This window comes from Malus sylvestris, chromosome 13, assembly GCF_916048215.2.
Source record: "Malus sylvestris chromosome 13, drMalSylv7.2, whole genome shotgun sequence".
NCBI classification, from domain to species: domain Eukaryota; kingdom Viridiplantae; phylum Streptophyta; class Magnoliopsida; order Rosales; family Rosaceae; genus Malus; species Malus sylvestris.
Window position 1 is genome coordinate 5,592,796 of NC_062272.1, and position 10,759 is coordinate 5,603,554.

The 10,759-nt window shown below is 38.1% G+C and overlaps 1 protein-coding gene across 1 annotated transcript; it reads left to right on the forward strand.

Annotated features, from left to right (window-relative positions):
* Positions 1-7,698: 7,698 nt before the first annotated feature.
* On the forward strand, positions 7,699-9,424 carry LOC126597202 (protein JINGUBANG-like). The gene has a single exon (XM_050263976.1). It carries the CDS (start codon positions 7,950-7,952, stop codon positions 9,255-9,257), a length of 1,308 nt encoding a protein of 435 aa, XP_050119933.1. The 5' UTR covers positions 7,699-7,949; the 3' UTR covers positions 9,258-9,424.
* Positions 9,425-10,759: the final 1,335 nt, after the last annotated feature.

The window sequence follows — 10,759 nt, forward strand, 5'->3', positions numbered from 1 at the left end:
TCATATTTTTAATTTCTTCCACCAATATCCTTACAATGTTTGCTTGTTCGTGACTTGTCCACCGAGCCAATAATTGGTCCTCTCATTTTCAGTAACAAAATGTTTTTCTTTGATAATTACATCATTTAGCCCTACAAATATTATGATTGAAGTCATTTATTCTTTTTGCGTAGTGAGCGTTTAACCGTTCGAATAAATTTAAAAAATTGACCCTTAATCAGAAAGATATTATTTGTGATCATTAACACTATTCATATAGATACTTAAATAATCTGATTTTTGTGCTATTACATATTCTACTTTTTCTTTAACACTATTCTTAAATTTATGTTTAAATGAAAGCTAACACAAGATAACGCTGATTTAATCAGTATTGAGGAAATGAAATCTTTTTCTCATTAACTCAAGATAATAATTTTACAGAGTGTATATAACAACACCTAACTAAAGTTACCACAGAAGAAAGGTAAAAGAATTATTACTACAGTAACTCGAACTAACACTAACTAACTTTTGACTCTCAATTATTCTGTTCACACCCCCTCAAGCTAAACGGAGAAGGTTGAAGTGAAAGCTTGGATCTCAGATCAAGAAACCATTGTTGAGGAAGTGATTTGGTGTGGATATCAGCGAGCTAATCTTGACTACATACAAACTGAACTGTGAGAAGCTTGGCAAGAACAAGTTCCCTAATATAATGGTAATCAATTTCGACATGTTTGGTCCAAGCATGGAAGACAGGATTTGAGGCTAAAGTAATCACAGAGATGTTGTCACAACAAATCTAAGGTAAAACAGATAACTGAAAACCAATATCAGTAAACAATTGACATATCCAAGTGATTTCTGCGGCTGTATGAGTTAAAAACCTATATTCAGCTTATGTGGATGAACGGGCAACAATGTGTTGCTTCTTTGCACTCCAACTAATAAGTGAAGGGCCAAGAAACACACCGAAACCCCCAGTTGATCGTCTATCCCAAAATCAACCGGCCCAGTTAGCATTAGAAAAGACTTTGAGTGTAAGAAAGGATGGAACCTTTGGAAACCATAAACCATGACCAAAAGAACCTTTGAGATATCTCAGTATCCGTTTTACAGCTTGAAGATTTTGATCTCTTAGAGAATGCGTGAATTGACAAACAAGGTTAACAGCAAATGAAAGATCAGGCCTTGTCCAAGTGAGATATTGAAGAGCCCCAATAATTGTTCTATATCCTGTAGGATCTTCAACTTCAAGTAATGCACCAGTATGGTCAAGTTTGGCAGAACCTAGAAGAGTAACACATGGCTTTATTTGATCCATTTTTGTCATTTTAACAAGTTTAATACATATTTAGACTGATGAATAAAATTCATGCAGAAGACCTTTGTACTTCTAACCCAAGAAAGTAATGAAGATCTCCTAAGTCTTTGACAGGAAATTGAACACTTAACTGAGATATCACATCATTGCAAGTAGTTAAAGAAGGTCCAGTCACAAGTATATCATCCACATAGACAAGAACTGGTTTGTGAATGACAAATAAATTATGATCTGATTGAGAGGCCCAAAATCCCATAGAATTAATGCAGACTGTAGCTTATCAAACTAAGCTTTGGAGCTTGTTTCAATCTATAAAGAGACTTATTTAAATGGCAGACATGATTGGGGTGATCTTGATTAATGAATCCAGATGGTTGAGTCATGAACACATTTTCCTTCAAATTTCCATGTAAGAAAGCATTACTAACATCCAGTTGATGCAAAAACCAATTAGACTGAACTATCAAAGTGAGTAGGATTCTGATGGTGACTGGCTTTGCCACTGGACAAAAAGTATCATTGTAATCGATTCCTTCTTGATGATTATACCTCTTGGCCACTAATCTAGCCTTGTACTTGTCCACATAGCCATCAGGCTTTCTTTTAATTCGAAATACCCATTTACACCCAACTAGATTTTGAGAAGGGTTAGGTGGAACCAGTGCCCAAGTTCCAGCACTTTGCAAGGCATTAAATTCATCTTGCATTGCTGTTCTCCAATGGGGAAATTTAGAGGCTTGCAAATAGGTAGAAGGGACATCCTCATGATCCAGGGTAGATGGCAAGGGATGTTTTGTTGCAGTGTATGCTTTTGGTTTATAGATCCCAGATTTTTATCTAGTTTGCATAGGATGAGTAGAGGTAATGGGAATTGGTGGATGTGATGGTGAGGGTACTGTAGGAGAAGTACTAATGGAAGGTGAAGGAACATAAGTGACTTCTGTGGGTGGTATAGGTCAGGATACAAAGTGTGATGGTAATGGGGACAAGACTAAATTGGGAGGGGAAGTGGAGGGAAACTGGTAGGTTGATAAGGGATATAAATTTGGAAAGGTAAGAAAGAAGGAAGATGATGAAGTGGTGGTTGTGGAAGGGGATGTAGGTAGTGACATAAAGGTAGATTGATGAAAAGGGAATAAGCTTTCGTCAAAATAAACATGTCTAGCAATGTAAACTTTATTGGTTAAAGAATCTAGACATCTATATCCTTTGTGAACTAAACTATAACCAATGAACACACACAACTTGCTCTTAGCCTTAAGTTTGGAGTTGGTATAAGGTTTTAACCAATGGTAGCATGTACACCTAAAAACTTTTAGGTGAATGTAGTCTGGTGACTTGTTGAAGAGTTGTTCCCATGGTGAAGGCTTGGAGACAAAAGGTAGTCTATTGATAAGATAAACTGCAGTGAGAAATGTTTCCACCCAAAATTGATGAGGAACTTTTGATGCAACAAATAAGGTTATAGCTGTCTCTACAACATGTACGTGCTTCCTTTCAACACAGCCATTTTACTGAGGGGTGTAGGGACAACTAAGATGTTGTTGAATACCATGTTGAACAAGATGTGTCTGAAAGGTAGAACTGAGGAATTCACCCTTTGAATCAGATCGTAAAGTACTAATTTTGGTTCCACATAAGTTTTCAACAAGAGCCTGAAATTGTACAAATGTATGAAAGACATATGATTTATGCTTCAAAGGATACAACCAAGTATATTTCGTGAAATCATTAACGAAAATTACACAGAATGGATAGCCACTCATAGAGAGTAAGGGTGTTGGTCCCCAAACATCAGCATGTACCAGTTCTAAAGCTCTAGAAGTAGTACATATAGAATCATGAAAAGCTAATTTGGCATATTTTCCTAAGATGAAATTTGAACAATGAAACTGATTGACATTATTAGTAATAGGCAAGGTAGACTTTGATATAATAGATCGAAAAGTCTTGAACGTTGGATGCCCCAAACGTTAATGCCAGATTTGAGTAGTTGCTTTTATTGCAGGATTTGCAGATAACCTTCTTGTGGAGGAAGACGCATAGAAGGGATAGAGACACCTTTAAAAAGTATCATCCCCGTAGTAAGATCCTTGACAGTAAAGTCAAAAGGATTTAGGGTTAAGGAGCACCAATTATCCAAAAAAAAACATATTTGCATAGATAATATCATGTTTCAGATGGGGAACAAGCACAACATTATTTAATTTAAAGGTAGCATATGGTATTTGAATAAACGAAGAGCCTGAGTAGAGAGTTGGCAAACCTTGGCCATTTCCAATGTAGACTTTGTCAGGACCAGTGTATGGCTGAGGATTTTCCAGGTTACGAACATTGTTTGTCATGTGAGAGCTTGCACCAAAGTCAAGCAACCATGGTGGGGGAAGAAGATGTGTGGTGTTGGCACACATTGCGAGCTTGGTAGATGGAATATGCCCTTGGAAGTTTGGATTCATACGATTAGAACAATTGATAGCAAGATGACCAGGATCCTCACAAATTTGAAAAGGAACAGGGCGTGGAGAATTGTAATTGTTGTTGTAGTAATGTCAACCATGATTGCCACCACGATTGTTATTGTTATAACGATTGAATTTGGTGCGATTGGAATAATTACGCTGTGAATTATTTCTCTAAAAATTATATATGTTTGCCTGAGTTTGAGCATTGTAAGTTTGCACCTGAGGAACATTTGGTGTAGGCAGCAGCGGAAGTTGATTGGATGCCTGGATGGAATTGAAAGCTTAATACGGTTCATTGGAAGAAGAATCTTGATTTTGCTTCTTTCTGGAAAGAGTCATCTCTTTAATGAGAAGAAAGCCATGAAGATCATCAATCGTGGTATCAACCAAACGAAATTGAACAAGGTCCACAAACTAGTCATATTCATCAGGAAAACCACTGAGAATAATGAGGAGAAGATCATTGTCATCAACTGGCGCTCCAGCAACAGCAAGAGCATCTGTAACTTCCTTGATATGTTGCAGATATTCAGAGATTAAATAAGATCCTTTAGTCATGGATTGAAGGTTGAAGCAAAGTTGATGAATGTGTGATCGAGAGACTCCACGAAATTGACATTTAAGATTTTACCAAAGCTCACGGGCAAATTGGACGCCAACAGTGAACGGAATGAGATCTTCCGAGAAAGTATAATTTATCTAGATGATAATGTTCTGGTCTTTCTTATACCACTGCTTGAAGGCTGGGTTTGGAAGAGATGTGAGATTACCAGAAGTATCAACAAGAAATTGAGGCGGTGGTGGCTCAGATCCATCAATGATTCCGGTAAGCTTATAGCGGTGGAAGATCGGATCAAAAAGAGATTTCCAAACAAGATAATTGTGGCGTTTAAGCTTTGTTTGAACCATACTACCAATATTTTGGATCGTAATTGAGTTGATCGAAGCCTGAAATGAAGGATTAGGGTTTGAGAGAAAGGGAGAAAAGTTCGGATTTACGATTGCAGAAGGAGATCGAGAAGGTGCGATCATCGGAGAAGATAAGTCGAAAGAATGTACAGCCATTAAAGATCAAAGATACAGAAGTCTGAGCAAGAATTGAGAAGAGGGAAGTGGAAGTAAAGCTGTTTGGTAGGTGAGAAAATTACTGTTTGGTAGGTGGGAAAATTTGGGAAATGATCGAGATTGTTAGACTGTGGCGAGAGATACCATATTGAGGAAATGAAATCTTTTCTCATTAACTCAAGATAATAATTTTACAGAGTATATATAACAACACCTAACTGAAGTTACCACAACTAAAGTTACCACAAAAGAAAGGTAAAAAAATGATTACTACAGTAACTCTAACTAACATTAACTAACTGTTTGCGCCCGATTTTACACTATCGGCCTGAGTAATTGAGGTCGTTGAATAAGCAGAATTTTAGACCGTTGAATGAGAAAGTGAAGATAATTTTGTTATTGTTAAAGGATATTATTATTGTTTTATCATAATAATTATCTTTTAATAAGGAATTATCTTAACGTTTTCCTATCCAAGATAAATGAGATGCAAACTATATCTGTGATATGGAAGTAAACAACACAGTTCGAGTTGGGACTCTTATCACGTGGCATGGTTGGGATGTGATGGTCATGATAGGCTTTAGCCTACGGATGGGATAAGGAAATGGTGATGTGATGTGGCAAAAGGTAAGTTTGCATGCTTGAATAAAGATTATGGTGGGACCGAATATCCGTGGCATCCTGCCAAGAGTCTTGTCAAATGGCATCACATGGAAGAAACACATCTCATCAATGTAAATTTCCATGTGAATTAATGAAGATCGCATGAAGATATGCATGCATGCAACATCTGAAGTAGAGACAAGCCCACGTGGCTCATTGTTATCAACCTAGAGTCCCATTTGAGATAGAAACACATCTCATCAAGCACATGGCCTCATCATGAAATATTGTTTAAACCGGGATGGGCACAGGATAAAGATGCATGCGGATTACACTAAAGAGATTATGATTTAACTGACGTTTAAACGGTGAAAGAGTCTTAGTAGCGTGGTGGAACTTGAAAGTTTATCAATTGCGTACTCGTCCCTATAAATACAGAGGCAGTGGCAACGGAAAATGCCCCTTCAACTCAACACACAAACTGCACTACGCAAACTCTCGCTCTACGCGAAACCTCTCAACAACCTTGAGATTTTTTTTTTCTTTTTTGCCAACACATCTTCAGTTTGGATAAACAACACTATGAAGGCAACCGGCTAACATCTTCAGTTTGGATAAACAGCACTGCCGCCGTAGAATCAGCCGACCGCAAAGCACCTTCAGTTTGGATAAACAGCACTGCGTCGAGGCCGACTAATTATCTATCCAAGTCTCGGCCGAGAAGGATTTTCGAATCCTTATTGGTAGAGGTCATCTCATTAGCTTTCTCGGCGAAGTGAGGTGTTACAAATTACTGAGCTCGACACATTGAACGCCGAGTTGTTGATGATTGGTTATTCACAAGTAGGGTTTAGAGTTCGGCATTTTGACAGCCGAACCACGTTTACCATCAAGACATATATCTCATTTGAGTACTTGTGTCCGTATAGTTTGGAGTCAGTTCGGCATGCTTATATTCTCACGAATATAATCACTGTGACCGAACCCGGTGCCAACGATCCGTGAACTTCGCAAAACTAACAGCCTTGTCTTCAGGCTCTAGAACCCGAAGGCCGAGACGTGTTCCTTCCTCGGCCGCAGTCGCAAGATTAAGAAGTCAACAGTGCGCTCAACGCAACATCAACATATTTTACTCCTCGGCCGAGCTCGGCCGACGAGTTGGCAAGCCTGCATACAACCGAAGAACGTAGTTAGTTCATTAGTTATTCGACCTGCACGTCACGTAGGCTTGGTAGTTTTTAGGGTCAACACTAACTTTTGACTCTCTATCATTCTCTTCAATCAGCCTTTTTTTTTGAAAAAATAATAATAATTACGACGAATGATCCCTAATCCTGGTTACATGTAATATATGACTCCTGGGCATCCCCGCAGCTGATCTTATAGCTATAGCATATATGGAACCTTCGATCTTAACTTATCCTTTTCTTCAATTTTGACGAAATTAAGGGTAACTAATTTCTTTTGCATTTAGGTACTACTGGTCGTCCTCAATGAGCCAAAGTTCGGCAGCTGGGGAAGAAAATATATACCAGCGGAAACTTAAAAAAACAATGTGAAATGATATTAATGATGTTACTTGGTCGACTAGTTCAGGAGTTTGAAAGAAGAAAAGCACTGGACCCACGTACACCAGATTATTCAACCTTTTCAGTTTTAGACGAGGGCATAGATCAATCGTGCGTCAGTGCAAACTAATCTAATAATCTTTTTTTGTTTTTTCAGTGAAGAATACCTTTATAAAGATCAGCTCACGCGTTCATGAGTTGATTTTAGTGTTTCTTAAGAAACAATCCAAAGCACGCTACATGTTACGCTATCTTTAACCGAAGAATTTAGAAGGCTAGAGGGTTGAAAATAGTCCGAAAATCGACTCCAACCGAGAGTTAGGCCAAAGGGCTCTGGAATCTAGAAGGGCCCCACGGAATCGGAGAGGGCTGGAGGGCTGCCTATTTTTTTTTTTTGAATGTTTTGTTATTTATGTCGGTTATAACCGACATGATTTCTTAACAAAAAATTCAAATGCAACGGCTTTTTTTTTTACAGTTTTATTATTATTTTTTATTTACAAAATTTTTCATATAACTTCTATTTTTTCTTATAACTTCGATTTCACAAAATTTATTTCATATTTTTTTTAAATTTCATATTTTTCCAATAACTTCTATTTCAGCTGTAGCACCAGCAAACAAAGCCAGTGGCATTCATCAAATCGTACGTGAACCCATAAATCCTTGACCAATTATTAGGCACGGCCAATTGATACGATAGGACATCTCACTGCCATCCTAAACCAGTACCTACTTTTGGTGGAAGAACCTGGCTTTCTCTTGAAATTATATATTATATATATAATAACCTAGCGTCTCAAAAGAAGGTACATGCACATTTCGAGACTCGATCGACAAATTAAGCTTCTCTACGTTTCAGGTCATTTCGATCTCTGTATAAGAATGTAAACTCTATCATATAGTTATAGCTACGTTTTCTCTATTTTCCTTTTCACTATTATGGGACTTGTTCCTTTCCCCTTGCCCTGTCACACAAAAGAATCTACTGAAGAATCGTTAACCTCCAGCTCCACCACCTCCGGTCTTCACTCTGAGTCATCAACCTCCTCCTCCCTATCGTCCCAGCCAAGTCTCCCTTCTGTTCCTTCTCCTCCTTCATCAAAATCCAACCAATTAGAAGTAATGCGATCCCCAAGTGTTCACCACCACTGCATAGCCACCCTCCAATCCCAGTCATACATCTGTACCTTAGCCCTTTCTGAAAACTTCTTATACAGTGGCTCATCCGACGGCCAGATCACAGCGTGGAGTAGTATCCTATCACATCCTTCAAATCCACAGTACAACAAGGTGGTAGCCACTCCCAGCACTGTAAAGTCTCTGGTGGTTGTTGGGAGTGGGGACGACCGCAACAAGCTCTTATTCAGTGCTCACCAAGACCATAAAATCCGAGTCTGGAAAATCAACACGACCGACACGCATGAAAAACTAAAATGTATAGCCACACTCCCAACTCTAAAAGACCGTGCCACAAGCTTCTTCTTCTCCAAGAACTACGTGCAAATCCGGCGCCACAAGAAGTGCACCTGGGTGCACCACGTCGACACCGTCTCCGCTCTAGCCATATCCAACGACGGGTCGTTTCTCTACTCCGTTTCATGGGACCGGACGCTCAAAATATGGCGGACTTCCGATTTTAAATGCTTGGAGTCGGTGGGCAACGCCCACGACGACGCCATCAACGCCGTAACTTTATCACGTGACGGAACGTTTGTATACACCGGCGCCGCGGATAAGAAAATAAAGGTGTGGACGTGGAAGAAAGACAAGTCAATGTCAGTAAGGCTTGTTGGAACTCTAGAGAAGCACAAGTCAGCTGTGAATGCCTTGGCTTTTAACACCGACGGGTCCGTGCTGTACTCCGGTGCCTGCGACCGGTCGATTTTGGTTTGGGAAAGAGATGGTGGTGAGGACGGCGGTTGGGGGGACATGGTGGTGGTGGGTGCGTTGAGGGGACACACAAAGGCGGTATTGTGTTTGTCGGTGGTGGCAGATTTGGTGTGTAGTGGGTCGGCAGATTATAGTGTTAGGGTTTGGAGGAGATTATCGTCAGGGCTAGTTGGCGATTATCGTAATAGGAGTTATTGCTGTTTGGCTGTGTTGGAAGGTCACAGGCGGCCGGTGAAGTGTTTGACTGCAGCTGTTGATAATACTGATTCTGATTATTCTGGTGATTCTTATTCTGTTTATAGTGGCAGCTTGGATTGTTATATTAAGGTCTGGCAAATACGGGTTCCCTTTTCATAATTTGTATTTATTTAGGTTCTACAATATTTTTTTTTTGGACTTTAAACAATTATTTATTTATTTTGGTTCTACATATTATTAGAGTGAGAACAAATCCTCATGTATATAGCTTTCCAAAGCTGTACAAAACGATCGAGAAAATAAAACTAGTACTACAAAGTTTGCGTTTGCCATTAACATGTACATAATGCTGCTATTTCCACCAAACTTACTCATCACATGTTTCCAAAAAAAAAACAAAAAACTTACTCATCACATTATTAATGATTACTTTTCTAAGCAAGTGATGAATTACTTGAAATTAGGTTAGAATCCATTGAACCTAATTTTTTAATAAGTAGTACAGTTTTCCTTTTCTTTGTTACATGTGATGATTCTCGAGATGGAATTTTGGGAGACAATGTGATAACCCGATCTAATCAATTGATAATATTCCTCTTAAAGATACCTTATTTTATTCATGAACTTTTGGACGATGCTAAAGAAATCAACTATTTAAATCAAATTTTGTAAACTATATGACATAGTTGTTAATAATTTGATTATTATTTAAGTATTGATTAACGTGCTTATTTCTTATTAACGAAACATCACATAATTCGGTCTAAAAAATTAGTCTACCTAACATATTTACTTGATTTTTAGAAAACATGTCAAACATCCATTGCCCCATTTTCTTGAAACACCCCCATCAGCTGTCATGCACGTTGAAACGCTAGCATACTACTGCACCCATATACAATGTCTTCTATTCGAAGCTTTTAATTACATGAAGAAAGCTAATTAAGCGTTTTTAAATACTTCTATATTTGATAAAGTAAAATCACCACTTTCAAAATTCCACCTAACCTTCGGTTCAACCTACCTAACGTAGGTTTAAATATTTGAAATATATTTTGCAAATGAAGAAGTCCACAATCTGTCAAATCCTGCGTACGTACGTGTTGAAAAATAATATTCGATTAGTTGTTTGAGAATGGACGGAGAAACCATTTAACCTAACACAATATCACATAATAGTAGAAAAGATTAATAATATTAATTATACAAGTGATGCTTACGTTCCTGTTCATAACAAAGTTCCTTAACATTAACCTACTTCTTAACTTATTAGAGATTAATCCTCTGTATATCAAATTTAAGTAACTGCAGTTTGGTGCCATATATTTTATGTTTATGAGGACAAACATTAATTAAACCTAGTGGCTCAATTATTGCTGAGTTTTATTTGTGTGTTATTTTCACATTCTCATTTTCTTTTTCAAATCTTCTTTTTTGTTTATTTAATGTGAGAAGAGAAAACCGGAGTGGAAATCATTCCCTTCTGGAAATGTTTTGGGCTGAGCTCATTGCTGCATGCCTTGTCCCATGAGCCCAAATTTTGGGCTGTTTGGCTTTGTTTTCGGACATGTTTGAGAAGACGTTTCGAGTCAGCCAACAAAGAAGGAAAAAAGAAGTATGGTATGAAGTCAACAAGTGGTTTGACTTTTTATTCCTTTTCG